The sequence below is a fragment of the Acipenser ruthenus genome, chromosome 2 (assembly GCF_902713425.1).
Source record: "Acipenser ruthenus chromosome 2, fAciRut3.2 maternal haplotype, whole genome shotgun sequence".
In the NCBI taxonomy this organism is placed as follows: domain Eukaryota; kingdom Metazoa; phylum Chordata; class Actinopteri; order Acipenseriformes; family Acipenseridae; genus Acipenser; species Acipenser ruthenus.
This window is the reverse complement of record NC_081190.1, coordinates 36,428,620-36,445,116: the sequence shown is the minus strand read 5'-3', so window position 1 is coordinate 36,445,116 and position 16,497 is coordinate 36,428,620. Positions and strand designations below refer to the sequence as shown.

At 36.2% G+C, this 16,497-nt stretch overlaps 1 protein-coding gene across 2 annotated transcripts in view; it reads left to right on the top strand.

Annotated features, from left to right (window-relative positions):
- The window catches only part of LOC117409436 (cingulin-like), a 50,948-nt gene extending 36,402 nt beyond the window's left edge, over positions 1-14,546 (top strand). For both annotated transcript variants that reach the window (XM_058995191.1, XM_034923077.2), the window contains 12 exons: positions 171-263; positions 854-1,060; positions 1,635-1,739; positions 2,474-2,626; positions 3,707-3,874; positions 5,026-5,199; positions 6,055-6,144; positions 6,604-6,687; positions 8,075-8,193; positions 9,222-9,330; positions 9,741-9,904; positions 12,879-14,546. In XM_058995191.1, the coding sequence (XP_058851174.1) occupies positions 171-263; positions 854-1,060; positions 1,635-1,739; positions 2,474-2,626; positions 3,707-3,874; positions 5,026-5,199; positions 6,055-6,144; positions 6,604-6,687; positions 8,075-8,193; positions 9,222-9,330; positions 9,741-9,904; positions 12,879-12,987 (1,575 nt within the window). In that variant the 3' untranslated portion in view covers positions 12,988-14,546. The remainder of the gene's footprint in view (positions 1-170; positions 264-853; positions 1,061-1,634; positions 1,740-2,473; positions 2,627-3,706; positions 3,875-5,025; positions 5,200-6,054; positions 6,145-6,603; positions 6,688-8,074; positions 8,194-9,221; positions 9,331-9,740; positions 9,905-12,878) is intronic.
- Positions 14,547-16,497: the final 1,951 nt, after the last annotated feature.

Below are 16,497 nucleotides of genomic sequence, written 5' to 3'. Positions count from 1 at the left end.
TATATGAGTCAACATGGCATGCTTCTAGTACTTGCAGTAGTGGTTTTAAATTACAGCTCAGGAAGAGATGTGGAAATTAAAAGCATCACTACTAATATATGTTTCTATTTATTCCTTCAGACATTCATTTATTAATTAAACTATCAATTGAATGTATCTTTTGCTCACAGATGTTGCCTGCCCTTCCTAATCTACGACCTGGAATTCACCACAAAAGAGATTATATTCAAGAGCTCATCAGGCTTTTAGATGTTAGTGAAAAGGTACAAGTTTATTTATTGCATTTAGTCTTTCAGTTTTGTGTGCCATAATTCAAATTGGCAAATTTTAAGTTTAAAGAATCAGGGATGACAATTATGTTGTTAAATTATGCTTATCTATGAAAAATACTTTCCCTCTGTATTTGTGCTTACTAAATATGTACATTTTCAAAATATACAACTCTCCTTGATTTTACATGCTGAATGGGTAACCAGACATGTCTTATGTCCAGTGTTATGACTTGTCAAATCTCTATTCATTCATGATGAACCCTTTCAAAGGGCCCTATTTTGAAGCAAGTGCTAAAGCAAGTCTTCTGAGAGGAATTTCTATAATCAATAGTAGCAGTATAAAACTAGGGGGAAACACCAATAGTTACAGAAAGGATCAGTTAAATTAGAGTTCTGACTAGCTACAATTAGTTTATTGCTCTCTGAAAAAATGTATCTACAGAATGTCGGTGGGATCCTCAGGTATGTCTGATTTGTTTTTACATTGTCGTTATTCATTTAACTTCAGAATGGCCCGCTTAATTGGCAAAATGTTATTGTTTAGCATAGTACTGAACATTATATTTTTGGTGTTGTGGCAGAGAAATGCTTTTCTGGAGGCAGAGAGCTTGGAGATGTCCAGGGAGAGAGGCAGGATACGGTACGAGATGAGAGGGTTGCTGGTGAACAACGAGGACCTGATCAGGAACATGGCAGTGATGCAGAATGAATCAAAGAAGCTAAAGGACAGGGTACTGGAGCTGGAACGAGAAAACTTCACCCTGAATGAGAGTATCACACACCTGGAGGTACACACTTATTAAAACTTGGATTACCTGTAATAATGGTCTGAGTCCCAATAGTCATAGAAGCAGAATCTGTCAGGGCACTGACATGTATCTACTGCGTACCTTGACAGCTGAAACTGAGAGCATGTTGTAAGTTTCCATTTATTGATTCAAATATTCAAAAGTTACACACATATATTGTTTAAACATTTTAGACACAACAAATATGGCACCTAGTTATAAACGGAAATCAGATAATGATCAGTTACCTAATGTTCTGGGAGATAGCTCAGCTACAGAGATGGTCTGTTTTCAGGAGATGATTCAGGTTGCTTTTTCTCATTCGCACTCTCTCAAGTACTTGTCTTAAATATGTTGCCTAACTGGGTGGTGTGTGAAGCTGAACTGTGAACTTACATTCTGTTATCCTAACAATATTTAAACATTATCAATTTCTTGGCATGTGTTACAATGTTGTTCCAGACATAGAACATGCACATAGTCAAATGTACCCCAGGTTATCATCTCCTTGTTCTTGGGTTGAAAGTATTTTCTTTCTTGTAGGCTTATTTGGTATTCCTTGTTGTCTTTGCAGAGAGAGCTGTCAAATGCAAAGGAAGTTCTGGGAGAGGCTAATGACCAAGAATATGCCTTTACCTACCTACAGCAGTCTCTACATCAAAAACTACTTGAAGCTCAGGTATACAGTAACTATCAATACATTTCATGCAGCGTGCACGTGTGTGTGTGTGTGTGTGTGTGTGTGTGTGTGTGTGTGTGTGCGTGTGTGTGTGTGTTTCCGTTGTCCAGTGCTTGAGTGTAACAGAACAAAAAATGTATTTTCAATTAACATATTTGTTACTGTTACATATTTGAACATACATATGCTATATAGAAAGAGATGCACCATTCCAGTTTTGAGAGTTAACCAGATTAAGGCGGATTTTTCTGGCCAAAGTATTATTGACCTAGATTTAGATTTAGCCAACAAAAAAAGATGTCCATTGGATCTATATTGCCCACTGAGTAGACCTGACCTCGACTGACATCACAGCACTTCCAGCAGCACTGTGCTCCGTGACACTATGCTTGGACAGGTTGAACTTCAGCTGAGGTGCAACATTACCCTTAGTATGCCACCAACACCACTTTCCGAAGCACTTGAGTTTCCCCGGAGGTCCAACATTGCTTAGCAATGAGAGCAGCCAAGACCAAAATGAAAAGTAGTACTGTTCCAGGTTATTGTATGGGAATTGTATGACTGTTCTAACTTCTTTTTTATGTTAAATTAGATTTTAACCCTTGGAAAACCTTGTTAACTAAAACTTTTTCCCAGAAATACAAGACCGCTTTTACAAATTTTGACCATAATTACAACACAGTGATACCTTTAGAGGTACACCCATATAGACAACCATTTTTTCTTTATTACAGGAGGCCTTGGATAACCAGAGCAAGCGATGTGATGCAATGGCAGAGAAGCTGTGGTTGGCTGAGAGGAACCAAGACCAGCTGGAGACGGAGAAGCAGAACTTGGACACAAAAATTGTTAGCCTCAGCAGCACTGTGCTCAGGCTAGAGACAGAGGTACTGTAGTCGTTGCAAGAGTCGAACATTACTTAGGAATGGGGGTTCTCTTTACACTTTGTCCTGAAAACAAAATCTGAGCTCATCTTGACGTGGAGCATACTTGACTTGTTTCACAGACTCTGATTATAAATAATTGTGAACTAACTTACGTTTATTAACATTAGGAAGTCTAACACTAGTGGTTATCTGGGTCTCTGAAACCAGTTGACTGTAAAGGGTCGTTTATTGGACCTGAAAATGTCTAAAAGAAATACCTTTACAGGAACTATTTGTTTGGCACATTAAATAAACAGACTTGTGGCCCTTCTCTTTGGTGGCCATTCAATTTGTAATCTGTATTCTTAATTGTTCTATTGCCTGCCACACACACTTTCAACAAGACTTTGACCTGGAGAAAAGGAGACACCCGGATATTATGTAGTATTGGTGATCGTTCAGTACTAACATTATCAGTAGGCAAAATATCTACTGTTTTCAAATGTTAAAATGCATACCATAGGTCTTTATCTGGCAAGGGCATGTGTTAGATCCCTCTGAGTGGCTTATAGCTAAGGCTGTATTTTTTTCACGATTATCACGGTTTCCGTGAAATGTACCCATTATCGTGTAATAAATAGTTCCCCATGAAAATTCCCAATTCTGAAACAATTGTGTAAATATAATTTTTTTTCTCACGTCAAAATAAATACAGCAAACGTTTTCCTTATTGACGCCCTACCTGTTACACTGCATTTAGGATGCCAGGTTTAGTTTGCCTCCGGTAAAAGATTGAGCACACTGTGTAGAGCTGCACAATTTCTTTAAAATGTCTTCAACCAAAAAGACACCAGCTGCATCAAAGATCGGAAATATTTCTGCTAAAGATCGCTCTGTCAGTACATGAAGGGTTATTTAAGCTTTTGGTGGTGATGGTGAAAATATAATTGTTTCTGCTTTCATAAATGATATCTTGAAATACCAATTTTTAGACAGTGAAATGCCATAAAATAAAAATACTATTGAAAAAATACAGCTCTACTTGTAGCACACTGGAAGGACAGTACACATTGTGAATGTGGCCCCTCTGCTTTCTTCAAGCTCGGGGAAGCACTGCAGGTGTCAGCTGAGGCTGCTGCAGGGCTTACTCTCCACCAGCAGTACAAGGAGAAGACCCAGAATAGCATTGAGGAGCTGGAGGAGAGGCTGAAGGAGAAATGCCAAGAGCTGGAGGAGGCACAGTGCAACAGGACTAGACAACTGGAGGAGGTATTGGAAACAAACTCTCCCTTAACTGAAGGGGTGTCACAAAGTATTATTAGTAGTATTAACCTCTATATCGCAAAAACTAGAGGTAGTAAGACTCATTTTTTGCTGTAGAATAGTCGCCACTTTCAAAAAAATATTAATCAATCATGTATTTGATCATTTTATTTATTTATTATTTATTTCTTAGCAGACGCCCTTATCCAGGGCGACTTACAGTCGTAAACAAAAAATACATTTCAAGAATCACAAGTATTAATACAATTAAGAGCAAGATAAAATACAATGATAATGCCTGGTGCTCTTTCTGTGAATGTACACTTTTGTAAAACTTTGTTTGTCTATTATAAAAAAACTATTTATGAACTATTTAAAAAAAGTATTCATAAAAAAATCTACAGTACTTGATGCTGTCATTTTTTTATTTTGACATGGGTTTACAACAGGTGCTGCACCAGTGGGTATCATTTTATGGAGATTAAGGAGCGGCTATGCTAATATTTCGGATGTCACACATTAAAAGTATCATGAATTAAACATGCATTGATTTAAAAAGGGTGTTTATAACAACTTTGTATGATTGTAGAAGCTTCAGTATTTTAAAATAAAATATAGTTATTTGTAAGATTAAGTTTGACACCCCCCTGCATGATTAGGCATTTATACAACTGTACATGTCTTTCTTCATATCCTTTGCAACATTGAACAATTGAAGTAAGACAGCTTAATGTTTAAACCAATAATCCTAAGGGACTGTTCACAGGAATAATGTTCTTGAATAGAAAAATAGCATCTTTTCACACCAAAGGTGTCATTTACCATTAACTGCAAACCATATGTTTTGACATCAAAGAACTGAGACAATCAGAGAGTGAACTGAGGAAAACAAAAGTTTTGTACAACGTGTATTTAAAACACAGAGACCTACAGTATACTCGCAGTAGTTCATGGCATTTATTTAGCATTTAGCATTTTAGCAACACGCTATATTTTAACAGCTTACAACTCTTCCCAGAATTTTTAATTTTACTTTAAAACGCACTTTTATTTTTTGAATCATAAAAAAATAACAATTGACTGTATGTTTTTATTCTTTTTGTTATAACTTAATAAATGTATTGGTTTCTTCTTTTTCTGTGTGTGGCATGATCTAGTTGTCCTTAAAGCAGCTGGACAAGGACAGGCAGTTAGAAGAGGAGATACAGCTGCGGGAGCGACTGCAGCTGCTGTCCAAGCAAGCGGAGAGATCCATCGAAGATCTTCAGATGGAACTCCAGACAACTACCCAGACCAAGGAAGAGCTTAGCAAGCAGCTCAAGCAGGCCCAGGTAACATGGGTTTACAACCTCTGGGAACTTGGGTCTGTTTACTTGCTTGTTTGTTTATGGCAGACTTTGCTAAAGATTTCCCCAGTTATTGGGGATATGTATTGAATTATCATGTATCCACCAAACCATTGCAGATTTGTCACCAATTCAGCGCTGTCTTTCCAATGTTGGCCTTACACCTCACTGACAGTGTGTACTGTGTTTATTTGAATGGTAAGACGTTTGTCTTTGAACTGTGAGGTTAGCAGTTTGCATCCAGCCCTTGCCCGAGATACTGTAGCAAGCCATTACAGTGCGCCATATAGGAAAGAATCCTGACCCCTGTGGTTGAAACTGGTATTATTTGTTTATTTAGCAGACGCTTTTATCCAAGGCTACTTACAGAAACTAGGGTGTGTGAACTATGCATCAGCTGCAGAGTCACTTACAATTACGTCTCACCTGAAAGACGGAGCACAAGGAGGTTAAGTGACTTGCTCAGGGTCACACAATGAGTCAGTGACCAAGGTGGGATTTGAACCGGGTACCTCCTGGTTATAAGCCTGTTTCTTTAACCACTGGACCACAAAGCCTCCTCCTGGTAATTAATGTGTATTTGTTATTTGCATTCTAGGCTGTCTTGTGAGACACACGGTTCCCTCTAAAAGTGTCACTCTGGTAGTCAAGATAGTTGTCACAAAGTAAAGAATATTTTGTTGTAAGTTTCAAGAAAAAAAACTAAACAAATGAGTATCATCCTAATTATAGGGAGTGATGATCCCCACTGACCATCTGGAGAATATCTCTGTTAATTACTTTAAGCAAACCAGTTACTGCTTTCTCATTTCTCTTACATTCTTTCTGTTAATGCTACAGGAAACAATAATTGATCTGGAAAGTGATTTAGAAGAAATGAATGACACTGAACATCGATGGGCAGGAAAACACAAAAGAACCATGGAACAGGTAATAACATTTACTTCTGTCCATTTCTGAAAACATGTCTTTTGCGTTCCTCCTATAATCCACTTTATTAATCCTCTATCTACTCAGTTGTCAATGAAACTCCCACTGAACAGAAATTGTTGTCATCAAAAGACTTACCTTGAAGGAATGGATCGATTGATACATAAGTTATTAGAATGGGATACTTGCCTTCTATCATGTCAAAAAGTGAGAAAATGGAATTCATAAATATTAAATAGATGCAAATAAATGTAATGAGTTCTAATTATCAGATTTTGTGAATTGGGCACTTTGATTGGCTGAGAGGGACTTAGTGAATTATATGTACACATTAATGCGTGCTGAATTTAATACTTGTTGATGTTAAATTGTTCAGGTCTATACATGGGTCTACATATATAAATGGAACACAGCGTTCATATGCCTGTCTCAGTCTGTTTAAAAATATGTATTTTACAGAATGAGCAGCTACAGATCAAGTTACTTCATGAAAGAGATTTGAGGGAACAACTGGAATGTGACAAACAGATGCTGGAGAGACAGGTAAAATGTTGGGTTTTTTTTAATAAATTGGGTATAAACCTTTCCTGTAAAGAGGGATGGAGACATGTAAAAAAAGATATATTGCCGTGTCAAGATGCGAGTAGTGAGAGTGAATAATAGAATGCCCAGACCAAATGTCCCAGTGCAAAATGATCCGTTTTTATTCTTTAAACATATTAAAACAATCTGCAATGGTATTGGGTGGTAAATGGCGACATTGCAGTCTCCAAATAATAATATTACTTATACATAATAATTAACAATCCACATCCGCACACGGAAATGTGCTTGGGTCCTTTTCCAGTGTTTGTCGTGCTGTGCTGTGCTGTGCAGTCCCGTGAAGCTGGTGCTGGGGTTTTTAGTGCTGGCTCACTGGCTGCAGCTCCCTGGCTCTGTACTCCATTATCAAAACACAAAACAAAACAAACTGACAGTGCTCTGGCTTATTAGTTATTCAACGTAAGGGGCCGTTCTGACATAGCTGCTTCCCCTTTGTACCACGAAACTCCTCCCTGCAATCATCCCGTCGCCATGGTTTCTCCAATCGCTCTCTGCCCTTTAGCTGATTGCAGTGGAGTCCTTCCGTGTACATGCAGCTACGCGCTCTCCATAATATGGCCACCTTCTGGTTTCCATCTACCATCGAGGCTGCCCATCTAGGAGGAAGCATACGATCAACCTTACCCAGCACCCTTTCTGGGAGTGAGGGAGATTTCCAGCTAGAATTCCTTCGCTCTCTGTCACCTGCCCCCTATAAAAGTTTCCCCTCATTTTGCACTTTATCATGGTATGCATTAACAATGCTTTACAATACTTATCTGTGCTTTTACATTTTTACAATTAATCATATTGTTAAACCAATCGTGATTTGACAGACAGACCTTTCTAGATTGATCTGATAATACTGGGGTGGCCAGGCCTGGTCCTGGAGAGCCACAATCCTGCAGGTTTTCTGGGTCTCTTTAAATCATCAATGGCCAAAGACCAAGGAAACATGTTAGTTTTGACCAATTAAGAAAACAATTGGTTCAGTAATTGAGAACTTGGGTGGAACGAAAACCAAAAGACCCTGCGGCTGTCCAGGACCACGATTGGCCACCCCTGTAATAATATATTAGCTTACATGAAGATTGTTTTTTTAATGCAGTACCACTCTTTTTCTGATGAGGGAGATACAGACCCATTTCCAGCTATGCAGTGTAAATATATGTATTCATCTCTACCTTAGAAGATAAGAAACTGTGAATGAAGGACTAGCAAACGGAGTTTAGCTACTGTACCATTGTATTTTCATGAAGCTTTCAGAAACTCACTACATACCACTAAAAGCTTTCACGAGTTGTATTCTTGAAGGTATGGATTTGTTAACGAAATGCTTGTATTTTAGAACAAAGATCTAGAACTTGAATTGAGGGACCTGCGGAGCTCTCAAACTCACGAGGACATACTCTCAAAGACAGAAATAAAGGCCAAAGAGATGGAAAGCAGCCTGAGAGCTGAAGAGAGGTTAGTGTCTTTAGGTGAAACAAAAGCTGGGCTTGGTTGCTGATCAATTTATTTGAAACTTTTTTTTTATTATTGGATATCATTTTTATTCAAATTATTTTGATAGATGTCAGCCCAGCACTAAATATGAATACCATTTCTGCACTCTATTCTGAATCAAAATTAATTACTTTGCTAGAACCTCTTTCAACTTTTCAACTTAATTTCTAAATGAAACATCCTATCTAGTTAATAATCTAACCACTGTGCCTTGATTCTAATTCATGCTGTTCTCAAATTAAGTACAACACAAATATGTTTTCTAAAATAAAAATAAAAAATAGTTTATAATTGATTATGTATTTTTAAGAGCTTGTGCTGTGGTTGATGTGACTGGGTGTATGGGATCTAAAGTGTTATTGTGCTCCCCAATAATGTATTCTGTGGGGTAATAGCACAGAATCACTTGGGATAAACTCAAATAATCTAATTAGCCTTAATTATGATGTTCCTGACTGTGAAAGTTAATTACTATAACTCCAGCATCACTTGAATTAAAAATAATTAGTTGAATCTGAATTTTGTAATGCATATTATGTCTTATATAATTTGTATTTGTTCCAAATCTGCATGTCTGGGTTGCATAGGGCACAGCAGCATTTTTTGCAATAGCCCTGTGAAGTTACAGTATACTGTAACCAACACTTATTTAGGGTCTTTTTTAGTGGATCAGGCTTTTTGTCTCAATGTACGCAATCCTTTGTCCTCATAAGACAAAGCAAAGGTAGTTAGGGCCATGTGTGATACTGGTTTTGTAACATGGACAGATCTTGTAAAAATCAGTATTGACCTTGACTAAAATTGAAACATCAAGTCAGATATCTTATTGCCAATCCACTCATCCCTTCAACATTTGTGTCTGACTAGTCAATAACCCAGCCCATAACCATAACCCTCTCAATCCAGCGATGAGAATCTCCATCCTGTTCTGTTAGATCTAAAGTACAAAGAATGACAGTGCCTAATCTTCTGTATGCCATTGTCTTTAGGAACAAAGCGACGCTGATGGGCATAATCCAGAAGATGGAGAGGAAGAATAAAGATCTGTCTGAGCAGATGGATGAAGAGCGTCGCCAGTTAGAGGAGGACAAGGATCAGGTAAGGAAACAGGCAGGGGACTGCATCTGCAGAGAAAGTGGGTGGGAATTTAAAGCTCTAAGTCTTGACTCTATACTCTGTACTGCAGAAATATATTCCGAATAGTATGCAACATTTTAGAAGAATTCCGTGTATAGTTTACTTATTTTGTTTGTAAAACGATGTACATGTAAAATTAAGGTTAGGGAAAAAAAAAAAAAAAAGATTGTGATTTTTTTTTTATATATTAGTTTTACTCTACAGTCGATGTGAAATGAATGTCACTTTAATTAAAGTAAATGCAATATCATTGCTATATCAGTTATCAAACTGAGTACCCCAGTTTTTTGGTGCATTTTTTTCTGTCTGTGTGGCTGGTGTCCCCTGCTCAAGCAGCACAATTTTTGACCATGTCTGTTTGTGTGTTCCAGCTGGGGCAGCGAGTGAAGAGCCTGAAACGGCAGTTAGGCCAAGCGGAGGAGGAGATGGAGCGACGGGAGGCTCAGAACCGCCACATTCAGAGAGAAATGGCGGAACTGAAGGAGTCAAACAGTCTGCTCCAGAAACAGCTGTCTGACTTGCAGATTCAGCTCAAGTAAGTTTGTAAATAGTAGGGGTGGGCAACGATTTAAAAATTGTATATCGATATCGTGCACATATTTCGGTGTCGATATCGATAATATCAAAGTCTTGCAAAACACAGAAATATAACACAATATCAAACATATACAGACGTTAACAGATATTTAACTTGCTTTAATTTAGTGGTGTGCTTTGCTTCACCATATCCATGGACAACTACACGGCCTTATTATATTGTTTAAATATTTCTATACTTCACTGCGCACAGACCTGCTAGCCAACCCAGAAGTAATTTAATCTTGCTGCTCTGTGTATAAATGCTGGCTCACCTCTAAAAGTATTAAGTACGGTGTCATGCCAAATTTTGCATTATTTTGAGATGTGTTTTGATGTTTTAAAAGTACATCTCATTTATAATACCGAAAGTTCACATTTTAAAAATACATTAATAATAGTGTAAGTAATCACACAGACAAAATGCAATGAACCGCTGACGCATGCACTTATGTCAAAGTAATGTAGCATGGAATGAAATGGTTAAATAATACTTTAGTGCAGGGCTTCCCAACCTTGATACTGGGGACCCTGTGTGTCTTCTGGTTTTCATTCCAACTGAGCTCTCAATTACTTAACTAAACCCTTAATTGAACTAATAATTTGCTTAATTAGACCTTTGTACTTGTTTTCAGCACTTAAACAGTTTCAGACCAATCAGAAATAAGGTCAAAGGTAGTGGCTGTCAGACTGTCAGTGTCTCGCTCATGCAGAGATTACCTCAGAAATAAAATAAAAATCAATGAGAATGTAATTGTTAAAGTTGCAAAATATAATGTTCTTTATGATGCCAGTGTCTGTGGTTATAAAGATAATAAAAAGAAGGACGCCACATGTCAAGAAATAGCAGAACAACTTGAAATTGATGGTATGTCTGTCTCTCTTTATTTCACCTTTATTTCACACACTGGTTTCATATTTCTGTAAAATGACGCTCTTTGTTTTAATAATGTTGACCAATAATAATAATAATAATCACATTAGCTCTTTAACAAGCCGGTGGTATTCTCCCAACTGTTTCCGTTTTTTAGTGGGTGGTGTACCCATGCTCTTTTGTGTTTTATTTATTTTATTTTGTCTCCTCAAAAGGAGACAGGAGTCTTTTCTTTTCATGACTAGCTACATAATTTTTTTGTACTCGTGCTGTATTCGTGTCGTTCACTTCGCTCCCGGTGGCATACTTTATTTTGTGAAAACCCAAGATTTAACTGCTGAACGATAATGTTTTTCAGATTTATCTGTCAGGTAAATGTTGAATCACCAAGTTTAAACAAAACAAAAAAAAGATTTAAATTACATGTATTTTTTCACAGATTTATTTGTTAGAAATGTTAGCTAAATGTTGACTTGCCAAATGTAAACAAAATATTTAAATTCACTGAATTATTTGTTAGAAACCCGGGTTTAACATGTCAAAACAACAACAAAAAAAAGATTCATAGACTGATTTTAAATGTTGAATTTGTGATACACGTATGTATTTAGCTAAATCTGGATTCGCGATTGAATACGTGATTTACATAAAACCGGGAAAAAAACACCTGTTAAAATATAAAGTTAAGGTCTAACGTTTTAATGGGGGGGGGGGGGGGGCATTTAAAAAGTTTGTGCACCACTGCCTTAACCTTATATCTAAAAATGAATATAGCACCATCTACTGGATATTTTACATGTAGGAGGAGTTGGATAAAATGGCTGCCTTACACTGAGCTTATACTGTCGAGTTACTTGTTTTCTTTTAATAAAGTGTTCGGTTCATTGAATTACTTGCTGCTGTCTTTTATGGGAATTCACCGCAGTGTGGTGTTTGCTTACGATATTATATCAACATATCGATATTGGTGCCCACCCCTAGTAAACAGATTTATGTACTGCCCCCTGGCTGTCAAAAAAAACACTGGACACATTGAAAGTAAAAGATGGGATAAATATTCAAATGCCTTAACCTTTCTCTATATTTGATTAATCTGTAGTTTTGAATTGGGGAGTCCGCTTCACCTTTCAGGTTACATACACTGTAATATCTGCTTGTCCAATTCTGATGACACTTTCTACGGACATTCTTCAACCTGGCTCTCTTTTGAACCGTTTTGAGCTTTATTCAGTGGTTGTGAAATACCTTGTATTACAGGCTTCTTTACTGGAAATAACAGTTTGTGTTAAAGAGCTTGAGAATGTCTTCCTGTGATGAACTTCTTTAAAATAAAAAGACGATTTTAAGTTTTTAAAGTCTGTAATGTGTACAGTACTAGAGGACCCAGCAACACAGTAAATCTCAGTGTGATTCCGTACCATATAAGACAATGTAAATATACCAACAAAAGGCAATCCACACCTGTTGTGTAAATATATACACTCTCAACCACCTTTGTTTGAGCATTTAGATACAGTATGAAGACACTTTAACTGATTTGTTTCTGTACTAATTCCTTAAATTCATAACCACAGTTTGTCGTATATTTAAACTAATTACCAGCAATACTTATTTTCAAGAAATGTATGATAATGTATTGTGTGCTTGCAGCTCATGATTTAAATCTTTACTGTTTACATCAAACCCATTCCATTGATAGGATGCAGGAATATGTGTTGTTGGCCATTGCAGTATATACACTTTTTTCAATGGTAGAAAATCTTGAAATGCTAAAAGTAACTAAAGTGCATTAAGTCTCAATGACTTTAAATTGATCTTGACTGTCTTTTTAAAGTGGAGTCAGTCCAACTCCAACCTCCAGCTTACAGCAGCATAGTTAATACCTGCTAAGTCAGTTATGTTTAGAATATACAGAAAAACACATTTAATTAATCCAAACTGGTTCTTTCCCAATTTACACGTGAGCATAAATGTTTATTCAGGTACCAAGGAATGTACTTCATACACTGTAAATAATGCTAATTGGCACACCCTGTTCCTGTTTCTCCCCTCCCTGCAGACAAAAAGAGTCCTTTATGATGAAGAAATCCCGGGACATACTGAACATGAGAATAGATCTGGATAGCGAAGAAGAGGAAGAAGCAGTGTCTGACATTCTTAAACAATAAGAGCCGACTGATCAATTGACTTACCCATTCTCAACAGAACCATGAAAACGAACTGTTTAAAAGGGACACAAGTCATGACTTGACTCGGTAGATTTATATATATATATAAAAATATGTATTTTAACAGCAGGTAAACTTAATTTAGAAAAAAAAAAATTCTTTACAGCAAGTACACTGACTTAAAAATTTGCCCCCGGGCCTGAAAATGTCTGTGGACAGCACTCCTTATAAATTAACACAGAGATGTTGAGCTTACAGAAGTAAGGGAGGGTGACCCAAATCAGGATGTTACACTGACCACTGACTATAATTTAATTCTTGGAAATTGATGGTAATATAACATAATGTAGATAGAAAAGGGGGTGTCAACTAGAACGGTGTCCTGTTTTATTCCAGAAATTGTCATGTTTGTCTTCCTTCCTCCCTATTAGAGGTATTAGGCCAGTGCTAATACACAACATTCCAACCAAGTTCTGGCTTGGAGAGTCAAATGTCCAATCCCACAATTTGATATATTTTTGTTCTTATGGCAACTAGTAGATGTTGAGCAAACATTTAAGAACAAATAAATAAATCGTTTCAGTGTTTACCATTTCTTGATCTATATACAGTTCTGCGGTGTTGAAAGTGTTGTATTATTCTTTGCTATTGCACGAGGGAAAATGATGTCTTGTGTTCTGTTTGTTTATACATATTGTTTGGGTTTTGTTTCGTATAATGGACAGTATAATAAGTAAGGCTAAATGTAATCTGTCACTCAGTTATATTCAAACCCTTTTCATATTGTGGTGATGGGTTTTGAAAATCCCAACCTCGAGGATGCTGTCAAAGTACTTGTTAGCTGCCAGCTTGCACAAAGTCTTCAGCAGAGGAAAAGGTGTTTGGGGAAAAGGAGCAATATTTTTGTTATTTATAAATATAGTTAACATACTGTAATACAATATAATCGTGGGACACTTTAGATTTAAATTGGGGTCTCAGTCACTTTACAGATGCGTTATTATCATTTTTATAACATGGACTGTTTGAAGGTATATTCATATTTATCGTGTTGCTCACATGCTATATACAGAACTAACTTTTTTATTTTTAATGGGTGTTTTTCTCCTATTATTAAAAATCCATGTTATACTTTGGGGAAAAAGCTTTGAAACTAGCCCCGTTTATCCGATCCTTGTTCCTTTAATGTTTTCCTGTATGTAAATATAAACTATTTTGGAGGAAACAATAAGAAAGTATTTGTTTCATCATAGTTTGTTTTGAAAACATTTTAGTGCTTTGGAAGCTGAGTAAACAATATGACAAATGACCAAAATGATGCACCTTAAACTCATAATTCAAAATTGGAATTCCCTAACTAATTAGTGAAGTGTCCACTGTTTACTTGTTCAACAGGAAAACATATTTCTTATAGTATTAGATATATTTTAAAAAGCTTGGTAAAATGTTGCAAATATATATTTATTCTTTAATAAAGTATATTATTTTTGGTGTTTGAAAGAAACTGTTGTAAGAACAACTTTTTTTTTTATTAAACTTTCCATTTTTCAACTCTGAAATGAATCTTTCTTATTATTACTGTGTGACTATTACAATGAGGAAACTTTCCTTTTTAAAACAATTGTGTTTTTCCCTGTTAATATATTATAATATATTATATCACATTCAGCTGTGTAAAACAGTAACTGGGAGCATGTAAAACACCAGGCTTCATCGCAGAACTAATCCCAGTAACATTTAGTACACTGATATAGAGTTGACTACACACCACACATGCAGTCTGTAATAGTAGGGTTGTGAAGCATTTTAACAATAGCAGCTCTTCAGAAGCAAATAGTCCTTGTGTTATACAACAAACCAAGCAAACATTGAACAAACTGTTTAGATTTAAGTAATATGTTCTTGAATCCATGATTGATGAAAGGGGGTGTGCAACACAAGCTATGTATACGGCTGTGGCTTTTACAGCATATACATGTAAATGCACTGCCCTGCCAAAAGTAAAATAGTATTGTGACAGCAGCCCTGAAACAGAACCACTGGAGTCAGGGTTTATTGCCCCATTTTACATCATGCAGACAAACTGAATCTGGCAAAAAATGACCCACTCCTACTGTGGTTTCCTATAAATTGATAACAGTTTGGGGAATGAGTGAGTAAAGCTCGAACGCACCTCCCACTTGAATGACCGAAACTTCTAGAGCGCTAGGGTGGGGGCCATTAATTTAGGTAGATAGTTATCTGGTGGGGGTACTGTGGGAAATGTACACAATGTTACACTTCATTCAACTTCAGACTTGGGTGTCGGCTGTAAAGTACACAGGATAACTAATGTACGTAATAACACCTGCTGCAGAAATCAAATTGTTTGTGCTGCTTGATTGAACAGATATGATGTTAAATTTACTTTGAAATGCTCATTTCCATAGATAATGGAAGTCATTGTATTTATCTTGCTCTTAATTGTATTATTACTTGTACTGTGATACTTGAAATGTATTTGCTTTCGATTGTAAGTCGCCCTGGATAAGGGCGTCTGCTAAGAAATAAATAAAAATAATAATAATAATAATAATAATAATAATAATAATAATAATAATAATGACTGCACTTGTGAGATAGCCTTCTCATTGATACATTTTGCTTATATTTAAAGAAGACAATATTATCTCTTTAGTAAGGGGCCTGAGTGGGGTACAAAGGATAAGAAATGATGTAGTAACATCATGTATTACTATAAATTATCTATTATCAAGTTGTTCCTACAATTACGTATTTGTGCATCTATAGATTTTTTTTACATTTTTCATTTATTGTATTTATCAGGGACACATACAATTAGAACATAAGTGTCACTCACAAGATTGCATTTTCAATTTAGCCAGTAGGCTAATTTCCATTGACAGTCTCAGGGCAGACATTGATGGCAACTAATAAATCTCCATATTACTTCTACTCTAAACTATAACAATAACCTCCTATTGAATATTTGATTAAAAATACATACAGTAAAGTCATAAATTACCTATTAAAAGTGCATAACACTCCGCAGCTTAGATACCGTAAAACTTCAATTAAACACCTCCGGCATTTATTTACAATATTTGTCAGCACACCCTGCGCGTTTTGGAGATTATTTCAGACCGGCGTTTATATTGGCTCACTAGCTTCACTAGCTTCACATGCTTCATGCGGTCATTGAGAAGCTGCTAACACACGGCCTTGTAGCAACATCCTCAAGTATAAACCTCAAGTATTATTACGGTCTTTTTATATGCACTGGTTAACAAGGATACGGTATGCAAAATGTTGGAAAACATGCAGAAGTATAGAATTTGTATTTAAACTGGAATTAGATCTACCATTGTATAATACTAATATTACTACTACTAGTACTACTACTACTACTACTACTACTACTAATTATATTATATTATTAATAATAATAATAATAATAATAATAATAATAATAATAATAATAATAATAATAATAATAATAATAATAACAAC